Source organism: Sturnira hondurensis, unplaced genomic scaffold (genome assembly GCF_014824575.4).
Source record: "Sturnira hondurensis isolate 20B ecotype Veracruz unplaced genomic scaffold, ASM1482457v3 Scaffold0021354, whole genome shotgun sequence".
NCBI classification, from domain to species: Eukaryota; Metazoa; Chordata; class Mammalia; order Chiroptera; family Phyllostomidae; genus Sturnira; species Sturnira hondurensis.
In genome coordinates, this window is record NW_028093985.1 from 28,604,582 (window position 1) to 28,618,473 (window position 13,892).

The 13,892-nt window shown below is 39.5% G+C and overlaps 1 protein-coding gene across 2 annotated transcripts in view; it reads right to left on the reverse strand.

Moving 5' to 3' along the window:
- EFNA5 (ephrin A5) overlaps positions 1–13,892 on the reverse strand; it is a 275,762-nt gene that overhangs the window by 36,777 nt on the left and 225,093 nt on the right. For both annotated transcript variants that reach the window (XM_037032158.1, XM_037032157.1), the window contains exon 2: positions 10,762–11,054. In XM_037032158.1, the coding sequence (XP_036888053.1) occupies positions 10,762–11,054 (293 nt within the window). The remainder of the gene's footprint in view (positions 1–10,761; positions 11,055–13,892) is intronic.

The following is a 13,892-nucleotide window of genomic DNA, read 5'->3' on the forward strand; positions in this document are numbered from 1 at the left end:
CAACCCAGATATTGAAGCCACTAAAATTTGAGCGAGTTTCAATTAGCAACAATATGTACTATCTTTAATGGTTCAGAGACATTATTTGTTATAAAAAATCTGAAAGCAAAAGGGAGTGCTAACTGTAAACTAAATCCCACCGAACACTAATGCAGATAGAGCTAGGTGGAAATACTGTACATCTCTGAAAACGGTAAAATGAAAAGATCTCATTCCTATTTCTAACACCAACAGACTCATTGGCTCTTCTCCAGTTCATGATGTTTTATTTTTGAAGTTCAAAATGAATTTATATTTTGTAAAGCTTTAAATTTTAAAACCAAACCTGGATATAGCATATAGATTAAAGGTCTGTTCTTAACATGAACTTCCTACCATTTGCCTAAAAATATTCAGTGGAGAAGCAGCCTACTGCCAAAGCCCACTTAGTCCCCCTATTACAAAGAGAGAGGGAAGCCAGGTCCCCAGCGACTATATTTCAAGCCCACAGGATACTCCTCATGAACTAAAATAATGAATGATGATGCCTCATTCTCTGCATTAATATTAAAGAAAAGAGAAAATAGAAAACTTTATAGCCACTATCAGCTCTCTGGACCATAAATCTCAAGTTTTGAGAACTGCTTCCCAAAAGGGTAGGGAGCGAGGATGAGTTGTGAGAGAGCTTTGGAGCCTAGAGATATTTTTGAGCAAGCCAGCAAAGCACTGACACAAATTTCTACATATCTCTGGCTGTGAAAAGTCTCATTTGTGGTGATTTATATTTCCTCATAAAGAACTCTGTAGATAATATAAGCCTGCTGTGAGGCTGTATGACAACTTTCAAACCAAGAGTTACACAACCATTCTGTTAAAATAGAGCAAGAATAGATGAGTGGGAAAACCTGTAGAAATAGTATTTCTTTGGATGAAAGGCCAAATACTATTCTTCCAGCCGGCACAACGCTCAGGGAGTCACCTTTCACTCTCTGGGCATGTCTCATGGATGGTATTTCGGTCGTCTAAGCAAGGAAGTGTTTTTGTTTTTTTTCCTTAGGATTGATGATGCATGTGGTGTGTGCATGCTTGTGTAATTTACAGCAAATGACACTTAGACAGCATCACACTGGAGTTCAGTTGCCTTAATAAGTTACTAAGGGAAACACAGAGAATAGCATGCTGACAACCCGAAGTCAATGAAGTATAAACAGTTATTCCAAGTGTCACCAGCGTGCTACTTCCCTTTCTCTTGGCATCTGCTCTATGTAAACGCCACACACACATAATGATACGGCAGCTCATTAAACCGTTTTCCGTTAACTCGGAAATCAGATTTGTACGTTACATGTTTAGAAGGCTGAGAATTACTGCTTCCCTGTAAAATTATGCAATTAATCAGGTGCATTATTTCCCTAGGAAGGACAGCCCCTTTGGGCACTTAAGGATATAAAGAACAACCCTTTACATTGTTTTCCATTTCAGCATTTAGTCTCAGGGGGGTAACAGGAAGCTAAAGGTGACATCATTCCTCCTTCCCCCTTAGGAGGTCAGACACTACACATTTCCTCAGTCCTTTAAGAGGATTTTAAATTCATAAAAGGAGCACAAGTAAAAATTGTTTGGTTTCTGAGTGTCTTATCTAAGTGTCACAGCCTTTGAACAATTCAAACAATGGGAAGACTACTTAGGGGTCTTCAGTTTCTTGTGACCAATACCATAAACTTCCAGCAAGTTCCAATTATCCGACAGCTTCTAAGGCTTCCTTTGCTAAAGTTAAAAATGCTGCCAAAGTCCAAACCTGCGAAGCAGTGATGATGTTTGCTCCATTTTCCTGCCCACAGATGTGAAATGGCATTCATTTCTCTGGATGTTTTTAACAGTACTTCATCCTTTATTCAAGTCATTTAACTGGGCATGCATTTCTTTTTAAAGTTCTCTCCATGTGACCAAATAATAATGCCCCGAATGTACAGAATAATAAAGTCTTTTCAAACCCCCTGTGTTGTTATCAACTGCCTCCCCCGCCCCCCGATTNCCCCCCCCCCCCCCCCCCGATTCCACTCCGACTCTGAACTGCGCTGGGTGACATGTCCGCGCGCCAGTCAGGCCTGAGCTGTGCATTCTTGTGCAGAAGGTAACAGGGCACCTGGCTATAAACAACCGTTTTCAGAAGAGAAACTTACAATTAACACAGAAAAATATCCCGAAGTCCCTAAATATCCTCTTTCTTGTTCTTTATTTAACCTTCATGTAAGAGCCCTTTAAATGCATTCAGGCTTTCTGAAAGATGTCTAGGGACAACTTGAAACAGACACAAGTCTCTAAAACTCATTCTTTCAATAAAAAGGTGCATTCTTGCAGGTTCACTAAAGACCATGGGAAATATATAAAGGGAACAGAATGACTATTTTCAGGAAGAAATCTGATACAGTCCCAGACAAACTTCCAGTGTCCAAGTGGAGAAAAACTCTCCTATTGTATGTTCAAAATAAAACAAACTTAAAAAAAAAAACCCTAAGACATACTCTGTACTCATATCTGAACAATTGTCATTTGATGTCTGTGCCATACTCATTCTTTTTCACTATAAAGATATGAAAATTTAAGAATGTCCTGACACCGCCCTTCAACGTCTTTTTCTATTGAATCAAATATGCTTTGCTGAATATTATGATCTGAATCTATACATTTCCCCCCAATACAGAGGGCAAACTAGTAAATAAACGTCCTTCCAGAAATTTCAGTTATAAACCCCTGAATCTCAGCTGAAGTATATGGCAGAACATTTAATGCTAAAGTAAGACTCCAGTAATCAAAAACGTTTTTCAGTAATAAAAGCAAAAGGCACACACGCGTTGTAGCAAATATTGAGTTGTCCATTTTAAGAAAGTACATTGTACTTATAGGTCACCTCCCCTGCAAGAATAAAAGACTATGAAAGATGAAAAAGATTACCTCCTGCTTTGATAAATGTGCTGTGTGACACTCTTCTGTTTCAGTAAGAACAACTTGGAGAAAAAGGTGGATTGGTGTGAACGGTCAGGCCCCAAATAATTATTAATGGCAATTACTACAGTAAGCTGCTGAAAAACTAAACACCTAAAAGGGAATGAAGACTCCCTTAGGCATATATAATCCCAGTGTGTAATTCTTTCAGAAGATAGGGCATGGATTTACAATGCAAATCTCCACTAGCCATTCATGAAATTTTTTACTCAACTAAAATATCAATCAGGACTACTCAAGTTGCCTTAACGTTTTAAATGATACAAACATTTCTGGATATGGATAACTGAAGTTATCTATTTCAACTTGTCCTTGAAAAAATATTTCATCAACTGAATCTTGGAAATAAAGACTGTGATAATAAACGATTACTATATACCCACTTTACAGATGAAGAAAGTGAGGATTAATGGGGTTAAGTTACCCAAAGCCACACAGCTATTAAGAAGAGTACATAAGAAGGTTTGAGCTCAAGGCTGCATTTACCAGAGTCTGTGCCTTTAAAAAAAAGTCCATTCTCTTCTTAGATGTAATATATCCCCAGAATATATTAAGAATATATCCCCAAAAACATTATTAAGAAACTAGGGGGCTGCTGCAATGGCTGCAGTAAAACCTATACTAGTTCTAATATTTCTCTGCTTTTCTCAAACACCAGAATATAAGAAATAAAAAATGAATTGCTTTTTTCTTCTATTTGGTTTACAGTTATGGCATTTATTCATTCAGTAAATATATACTGAATAACTCTTCTACCCGTTGTTTTCTATTTCTTGTTAAAAATATACAGCTTTAAATCAACATTACAGTTAAGCAGCCTCCCTACACTGTGGAGAGCTTGCCCAACTTTTGAAACACTTCTGTGAGAAACTACATTCTAAATTTCAACAACTCGTCTGCAAACAAACCTTTGAAACATATTCAGTTGGCAAGCGAAGGACTTTCTATACGTTACTCATCTTGATTTGCTTAAATATTCTTTTACATATTAAGGAACAGTCAATAATTATGTACAAGCAAATGATTTCTGAAGCTAATCTTGAGCAATTCAGTAATATATCTCTTAAGAATTTAGGCTATTTTGTCAGTTTCAAAACCTGTGTAGTGTAGCCCTGACCAATGTGGCTCAGCTGCTTGGGCATCGTTTCTCAAAACAAAAGGTCGCTGGTTTGATTCTCTGTCAGGGCACATGCCTGGGTTGTGGGTTTGGTCCCTAGTCGGGATGCATGGGAAAAGCAACCTCTTGATTTTTCTCTCTCACATCGATGTTTCTCTTCCTCTCTTTCTCTCTTCCTTCCCTTCTCTTCAAAAAATAAATAAAATATTTAAAAGATGTGTAGTACATACTAAAGTTGTGTCACAACTTAAGAGTGTAAAGTTTTAATTGAAGTAAATAAAACAGAATTGGCAGTTAATGATCATGCCTTCAGGCTGTTGTATGCTATGGATTCAAGAGTGATGCCCATAGGAATAAATAGGCTGTCCTCACAATTTTCTTTCTAATTTTGAAAAGTATGTATACCAAAAAGACTGAAGTAGAAGTCTTCAGCTTCCTAAAACTTTTCATTAATGAGATTTTGGGGATTCTAATATCAAAGAAGGACATTATTTTCAGCTTTATACTTCTATCATCGTATCAATAAAAAACAATAAACATGTATTCAAGTTCACTCATCAATAAGCTTAGGAAGGATATATTCCCTAATAATCTCCCAGAAACTCCTGGCTTCTACCTGGGTGCTGTGACTATAAACAATCGCTATCTTTACTCTGAGAATCTTTTGAAGAAAATCAGCCATACTATAGATACAGAAAATGCTTGAATAATTCTCTGTCATTATAGTATCCTCTTCAGAAAATGGCATTTGTCTTTCTGGTTGTAGGTCTCCCATTAAAACTTACTTACTTCTGAAGCAAGTGTGGAGTCATGACTTGTTGGGAACCCCCCTGCCTGGTTTCAGAAGCTGTAACCTCTCTCGGATAAGGCTGAGTAAGAGATCTTGGGACCATAAGCCACCAAGGAGACAAAGCATATCCTCCTGGCAGGGGCGTAACCTCTGCCCCCTTTATCTCAACCCTGTTTGGCCCCGGTCGGTGACTGGTTAGCCAATGGCAGGTAAGATGCCGCAAGGGAGGGACAACCTAAGACAGGCACAATCACAAAGGGGCCATCAGGGAAGGACTTAGAGGACTATAGAAAAGGGGTGATAGAGCCTTACCCCTCAGCTTTGTCATAGCCTGAGTCTTCATCCTATCTGTAAAAAATCTCCTAATTTCTTGGCTGCCCAGATCCCCCACCTGACTTAAGCCTAAAACAGTGTTGGAGGCAGGTGTGACCTTGTGCTGGAATGGACAGTTTTTGAAGGCAATTAGGCCTAAGAAAGAATGCATAAAATCCTTTGAAACCTGCTTTGCTAAGAATACCCTCAATTTAAATAATAAGGGTCCAAGCATAAAATGAGTGTGTTTCCCAAAGTTTTATGGCCCTTTGGTGTCACTCTATCTATCTGACTCTGACTCAGAACAAGCCCTCAGGGTTCTCTGAATGTTATCTATTGGGTGATCATTACTGCCTGACAATGACTGATGAGGAGCTTTATATATATGCCCTGTATTCCTATGCAGACTAAACCCGCTAAAAGCCCATTGAGGAACAGGCTCAAGGCCGTTCTTCTCTGAGAGCTTGGCCACCTTTCCTACTCAGGCAGATCATGTCTTGGTAGAATTATTCTCATCTGCAGCTGGGAGGATTCACGCAGGTGGAGCACCCCCCCCCCCCCGCCCCACGACTCAGCTTGTAGTTAAATATTTAGTGGATTTAGAAAGTATTTCTTTGAAAATACAACTTTTCTGGCTTCTGAAGTTATATTAAAAGGATCAACCATCTAGGAAGATATAGCTGAATTTTTTTTGAGAAAGTAAAGTATCCTTTGGAGAGCTGAAAACACATAACTGTGTTTAAAATGCATCTTGCTACTATCTGATTGGGTTTTTAGCAGTGCATATAGTAGTATTCTCTAAGCATCAGTGCTAATTTTCCCAGTCTTTTAAAATACAATATTAAGGTTTTCTTCCCCCTTTTAAACATTTGATACCTAGGGCTTTATCTCTTTATTTCCTTAGTTGCTTACTCAATTTCCTTTCAGATTAGCAACTTCCTATCTATGTAAAGCTTTTCAAGTTACCTAACTTTCCTGTGCCTCAGTTTATTCACCTGTAAAATAGGAAGAACTGTACCTCATAGCATTGTTTTAAGAATCATAGGGTGCATAGAACAGTACCTGGAACACAATGAGTGCCATCTAAACATTAATTAGCCTCATTTATTCAACATCTACTACATGCCAAACAATACAATTCACAGCATAGAACAGAAGCAGTTGTGAACAAGCAACCAGAAATATCTAATGTTGGGGGTGATGAGTGCTTGAGGAAAAGTAAAGCAGGGAAAAAGTATAGAGAATGATAGAAGTGTTATCTTGCCATGGGGGGGCAGAAGAGCCTGTCTGATAAAGATTATTTGTTTGGATTTTTAGTTTAATTTTTTTTAGTGTACACTCAAGAAAGTGAGAGGCAAGGAGCTGGATACTTGAGGTGATGAGATCCTCAGGCCAAGTACAGAGAAAGCAGCAAGGCCCTGCTGCCCTTGGACAGGGCATGGACACGCGGGCAGTGTATGAAACAGGAAGGAGGGCAGTGGCCAGAGCAGGGCCCACAGGGCAAAGACGGGCAAGCGGAAAAGTCCAAGAGGCTGAAGGTGAGGAAGAGAGGAGTACCTGCCGAGGAGAATCTTGTCGGCCAGGTTAGAGGCTTTGGGTTTTCGTCTTGGTGAGACAGAAAGGCAGTCACTCGAGGGCTTTGATAGAGTGGCCGGTGAGTTGCCTGAGGAAACCAGGTGTCTGCTGTGCTAGTGGAGATGACGGTTTAAACAGCACGGCAAGGGTTTAGTAATTCTAATACCTAATAGGCCTCACCGCTCTGCATTGTCCCTAGATATCCTATTAACTGGCGTTTATTGAACACCCACCAAGTAGAGAAAAGGCATAGGTCTGGGCCATTTTACAGATGTTCTCTCTTACCTTAGTGGTACAGCCCCTTTGGTAAAATAGAGTAAGATTGAGATGTTAAAGCTCCAAGAAATGTTTGAAATCACCTATTGCAACCATATTATTTTACAGTGTGGACTTGGACATCCAGAAAGACTGAATGATTTAGCCAAGATCATATAGCCAGTTAAATCAAGAGAAGGGCTTAGACTCAGGTTTCCTTACTTTACAAAAGGTGATATTCAAAATCAGTGTTAAAAAATCAGTGTTCCTACTGACTTACAAAAATAACTTATTGTTCCTTATTTTCCTTTGCCTTTTCTAATTTAAAAATAGCAGCAGCAGAACTTCTTTCAAACTTGTTCTCATTGGTTAATATTTATGAGAATCATTTCTAAAATGAGTGTTTTTGAAGTTTCTAAAATAACTCTTTGCCTTAGGAAGTCTATGACTATTGCCATAACCTATTGACGGGTAGTTCTCCAAATCTATCACTGATAGAAATACTACCAACTTTCTGTAATTTAGTATGCCAATCCACTTACCAAAATAACTCCTGTAGATTAAAACCATTATTTGTCAGATTCAAAAATGGGCTCAGTCTACCTTAGCAATAATCAGTTATAACAACTTCATAGACTGCCTGTTCCCACGGAAAACAAAGGACATAGCATAGAGTCATTCTTGGGAAAAATAAAGGATCTAGAACTGTGAATAATATTTTAAAGTAAATTGGAAACTTGATTTGAGATATTTCCAACTACTGCATTTCTTAACTTTGTATACCTCAGGGAAATGAAGCAGGAAATAAATCTTGTTAAGGATAAAGCCAAATCTGACAAGACCTCTCTAATCTATGTCCTGTCTGGGTCTAAGTGGTGAGGTGGGTATCCTGTTATGATTTATTCCTTTTTCTTTCTCACAAATCCAAGTTTATAGCTGGATTTTGGTTCCCCCCCACTGCTACATGCAACCCTCCCTCCAGCCCGCTAAAGCAGGACAGTCTTTTGGCAGTAGGTTTCCTTTTTCTCTGGAAAACTTGCAAGAGATTTTAAGGCTGTGAAGAGCTGAAATCTACCTCTGGCCTCTAGTAAGAACATTTAAAAAACCAGCTGGTAGGCAGGCAGCTTGTTCCTGAGGTCAGCACTAGAGCTTCTTGTGACACAGTAAGTGTGAAAAGAGCCATTTCCCAATCTCTTTGTTCATCCCACACATACTAGAAGAGAGGGAAATTCAACGGAGGGCCAAGTCTCCCCTAAGAATCCTTTAGTTTAATTATGACCACAGTACGTTAAATGTCTATAAGGACGCATATTCGCTCTGTTGCTCCAGCTCTCCGCAATGAAAAGAAAGAGAGAGAAAACCCTTTCACTCCTAAAAAGACGGGAAAGGATGCTCTTGTGGTTCTAAAACACGGTTCAAAATTCAATTTCACCGACCACAGGCCACTGAGCTTCTAGTAAATGAACATCTCCTCACTGCTAATTTTGTGCTATTTTACCTTTCATTAAAAAATGTAATTCAGGTTAAACTCAGCTGAACAGCAAAAAGCTCTCGATATTTTGAAGCATTTTGGAACAATTACTTTGACAGGAGCCCTTGACAGTTAAATGACTCCGTTAAATGAATGTTATAGAAGACACATAATGGTTTTTAGTGAAATATTGAATTTAACCACAAATGAGAAAAACGAGTCATAAGCACTATGGGTATATTTGAATAATAACATCTTGCTTATGAACCTCAATGGATTCTGTAATTTCTAATAATCATGCAATCAACTAGTTAGCTGGTGAGTATGTTTCCCATGTTGGTGCTTGCTGTTCATTTTGGGGTTTTGCTTTTGTTGTTGTTTTTTAGCCTGAGAAACCAATATGAAAATTTGGAAATGCAGTAATTTCCTCCTACACTGGTATGATATTTTAGAGTTAGGCAATTAATGAGTTGCCACTCCACAATGAAATCCTCGTCCTTTCTTTGTCTCATTTGCTGAATGAGATTCTCTCACCAAGTAAAAAAATCAGCAAAAGGCGTGAGCCTGCTGCCTGAGAATGTGTGAACTCACTGCACACCAGTGTTTCCTCCATCCGGGGGCTCAGTATTTCTTTTCTAATTTTATGGATCGAATGTGAGATAGTATCAAGGCTTTCACATGTTTTCTCATGACTAATGACTGAAATATGCACTGAAATAATAACACGGGTACTGTTCAATTTCCTTTTTAAATTCAGTTCCAATATAAGTGAGAGTGCCCCTGTGATGGTGAAATCTGGCTTATTCTGTAAGTTCTGTTTCCTGGAGAAGAAGGGGAGCCAGAAATCCTTGTAGACTTAAAACACATGGGCAGGAATAGGTGGGGACACCCCGACTGCAGCAGTGAGTCAGAACACGAATGCTCTTCATCTCGTTGGTCTGGCAAGGGGGGGTGGCGGTGAAAAGTCGGGGCTAAGCATACAGAGTGGCACTGTCTGGATCTGCACACCGTGTGCCACTGCAGGTCCTGGCCCTTCGGGCAGGTGAGGTACCAGCCCTACCAGGGTCCTACTGCTCCCTGCATTTATCTTCACTCAGCAACTGTCTATTTATGCTTTGGTTGCCTATGGACATGTCTGCTCCCCACTAGACAGTCACTCCTCGAGGACAGACAGCACCCTTTCATCTTGCCCTCCCCCACAACACTTCTGAGTCATGGTATGCTGTTCAGTAAACGTACTTTTAAACAAATAAACATTTAACTCCTTCAGCTGACAGTGAAAACATGTGAAAGGCCAGATCACGTAAATATTTGATATTAGTTAAAGGAAAGTCCAGAGACACAGCAAGCTGCCTACATTAGACATGACCTCACACCTTGATAACACGGTGTGGTCCAGGGCGCAGCAGCACCGCCGCCGCCACCACCGGGGAACTTCATAAATACCGAGTCTTGGGCCTCACCTCAGATCCCAGAAGTCAAAATCTGCATCAAACAAGGTCCCCGAGCGACTTATGCACAGAGGCTTGAGAAGGGTTTGCCTGGAATGTATGACTAGGATGATGCCCGAAGCAGCGATGGTGTGCATGAGGGAGAAATGGGGGCCATGGCCGTGTGATTAATGCAGAGGTCTGCTGAGAGAGTTTTAGAGCTCTCTCAGGACAGGGTCACTCAATGCTCACAGGTGGGAAACTCACTTACGCCAGGTCCCTTGGAACCCTTTCTAGATCCTTCTTCCCGCTCTTTCCTGTTTAAAGGCACAGCTGCTCTTAATAATTGTCTTTTCTCCTCAGTGCAAAGATAGTATTTATCGTCAGCATGCTGACATTTGCAGGAGTTTTGGCTTTCTTCACTGAGAATGTGGATGATTGAAAGGATACTGCTGACACCTGAATACGAAATCCAATGACTCCAAGCTATGTAAATTTAATTATTTCCGTTATTTTTTTTCAGGAATCTCTTTCTTTTCTTCGGCTTTGGAGAAGTCCTAGCAATTTTCATTTAAAAGAAATACAAGTCAGCAGTGGTTCACTGAACAGGCTGACAAGCAATTTCATAGGGGAGAGGCGCTGTGTCTTTAATCTAATTTGCGCTCTCAATTCCCAGCTAATGTATCTGGGGACCCTGATATATGCATTTACAAGGAGACATCTGTAATGCAGAGTCCAACTTGCTGCAATTCTCTGAAACACGGGTAAAAAATTACTCTGGATTCGTGCAGCTGCCCCACAACGTGATAAATCTGCATATACTCACAGATGTAGAAATATTCCCGGCCTGGCCTGAATTCAAATCCTAGAGAAAAGGGTGTGAAGAGCTGGAATTTTTCAGAGAACTTCAGTGGTCCATTTGGAGAATGAGGCCGGTTACATTCCCATCTCTTGAACCCTTTGGAAGTGTGGTCGCAGGCACTGTAGCCATCAAAGTTCACCATGTAGAGGACGTAACGCTCGGTCTTGTCTTCCGGGACCGAGTCCTCATAGTGAGGGCAGAAAACATCCAGGTAGTCGTTGATACAGACGTCGATGTGGTAGTCACCTTTCTGGAATCTGTGGGAAGAAGGCAAGGAAAAGCTGAGGTTACACGGAGCTTTGTGTTTGGAGCTGGTGGTTGAGCCTTTTATGATGCTAGGACAGAGGGATTTATTATTTTAAGTCGTTTTTGTGGCCTGCCACTGTGATGAGGGGCTTGGTTGGAAATGCTACTGTTCCTAATCAAAGAAACAAGCCATTTTACAAAGGAATTCTATTATATTTGTTCTAAAATTCTGAAACAAATATGACAGAATTATAAATGAGTGAATCCTTCATATTCATTTTAAGTATTAAAGATGCTGATTTGCTGTTTTCTTTTCATCCTTAAAATCACATATATTGAAGCAAATTTTTCTTATTTCTAAAACAGTGTTTCATTTAATAAATGTTTTTGAATAAATGAATAAGTAATTTAAAAAACAAATAAATGACTGAATTATTTTGTTATAATTGAGACCATTCTCAATTTGCTGTGCAGATTGAGAATTGGAGTCACAAAATTCAGGGAGTCTGAATCATAAAATTTAAAAGTCGTGAAGAAAACTTGCAGGACAACATTTACACTTTGGAGGACAATAAAAACCTAATGCATAATGATGAAGCAGTCAGTGACTGCACTAGACCTGGAATGGAGATTTTGGCTTGTAATTAGGCATTTCCCTCAGCAAATCTGTGTATGTCACAAGTTCGTTTTAGCCAGCCTCTTTTATTTTTTTGATGCTTTGTCACTTTCCATATTAAGGAAATTGAAAATATCTACTTTGAATGACTTTCTACCTATTTCTTTTAATCTTGCATGTTGTGCTCCAGGGTTAGGCTGATGAATGGTGAAAGTAAGCCAAATGAAAACAGCAAAAGTCAGGGCTGCTTCATCCTGAAACAGTTAAAATGCATACAAGCAAATGCGCATGTACACAAACACACACCGCTACATTCTTACTTAACGAAAGTTTTTCTTCTTTGTATTAATTAATATGCCTTTCCCTATCAACTGAACAGTATTCCTCAGGACCCTGTAACACCTGAAACAGGAACTGTTCTGCACACACCTTTCTAAAATCAGGGTGGAAAACCTAGGAAAAACCCTGTGAAGAAATTCTTCCCTGAGCTCTCAGAAGGGTCATCATAAAACTGTGTTACTGATGAAATACAACACCCATAAAGCCATATAATCTTCAAGTCAGAGTCTCAGTGATGGTGCGCTGGTCTATCCCATTTTTGGACATTTCTAAATGTTAGAAACTTTCTTCTTATATTGAGTATAAATCTGCTTCTCTGTAATTTCTATCCAGCGATACTACTGCTGCTGCCTAAAATTACAAAGAACAAATCTAATTCTTCTTCCGCCGGGTAGTCCACAAAACATTAGGAGACGTCAGCTATATTGCTCTCTATCCTCCTTCCTCCAGCCTGGAAAATCCTGATTCCTTTGGCTATTCCTGGCAGAAGTTCCTCTAGTTTCCCAGCGCTGTCCTTAAAATGCAGCACCCAGATGTCACAAACACCTTCCATGGCTTGTTGGGACCAGCGTTCAGCCCAGGAGAAAGACTACCACCTTCACGCTGGCTGCTGAATCTTCACCGACAAAGCCTAGATTCCTTTCAGAAATACAACATGTAACAGTGGAAATGCTAATTTTGAGTGAGTAGCCTGATATTTACGGACTAGTTTCTGCGGCAGGTTGAGTGGGAGAGTCGTAAGCCACCCTGAGCCTCAGTTTCCTCATATGTAATTTGGAACAATAATGGGAATCTGCCTTGCTATCCTCACGCAGCGGCTTCAAGCCTCAGATGAGGAAATGTATGAAATGCACCATGTGAATGTGAAGCACTGTTAATATCATCAGGGCATATTAAAGCATATTCAAATGGGTCATATAAAATATTAACTTCTAAACATCAGAATAAAAATATCCCTGTTTCCTTTTTTAAAAATCCTGAGTCTGTCCTTAAATACCAAATGATCTACAAAAACTCCATTTGCTTCGTGCATTTGGAAAGCAACATGCTGGTTTATACAAGGGAAAATAAGGAAAGATGACCAGATGATTTTTCAATGAGAAGGTCTCAAAATACAACTTTTAAAAATAAAAAAAAACCTTTCAGGTGTATTTATTTCTGTATGTTTACAATGATCGTGGAACCAAGTTTACTTTTTCTTCATTACTGGCAGACAACGATTTGTCAAGATGCAAGGAAAGCCTGTGTTGCTTTTAAAAGATTTTTGAACATCAAGGTAGCATCAGTGCCAAAGTACGAAGAAGAGGCGCTGCAATGGTCAGATGAAAGGGCGCTGGGCTATGAATCATCAGCACTCAAGAAGAGCCTGACAAGTTCTGGACGAGAGCCAGACAAGAGCTGCAGCAGAAGGCAATGCCCAGATGCACTTTATATTATTATATTATTATTATTATAGATTTTAAAGACATTCGAGGGGGATGCTTTTCCTTTCCCCAAGTGTCACTTATTTTAGCTTCCACTAGCACTCAACGCTGCTTAAAAATGAAAATAAAAATTAAAACCACCACTGTCTGGATCCATTCTATTATTGTTTTATTCTGCAAATTGTCATAGTATTTTGATGACTCATATTTAGCTTCCTTTTTCCAATTTCTATCCTGTTAATATTGCTAAAATTTTAGGAGACCATGATATTGAAAACCTGGTTTACATTGGGTTGACCAGTTATCCCTTTCTGGTGGTATTATACTTCATGTAGGTTGTTAAGTAAATCGCTACGAAATCTGTTTTTAAAGTGTGGCTGCCCAGGAGTTAGCATTTGTACCCTTCTATTTATGCGACAAAATAAAGATGATGATTCGGCATAGAACTTACACTTATGTTTCAAATCTTT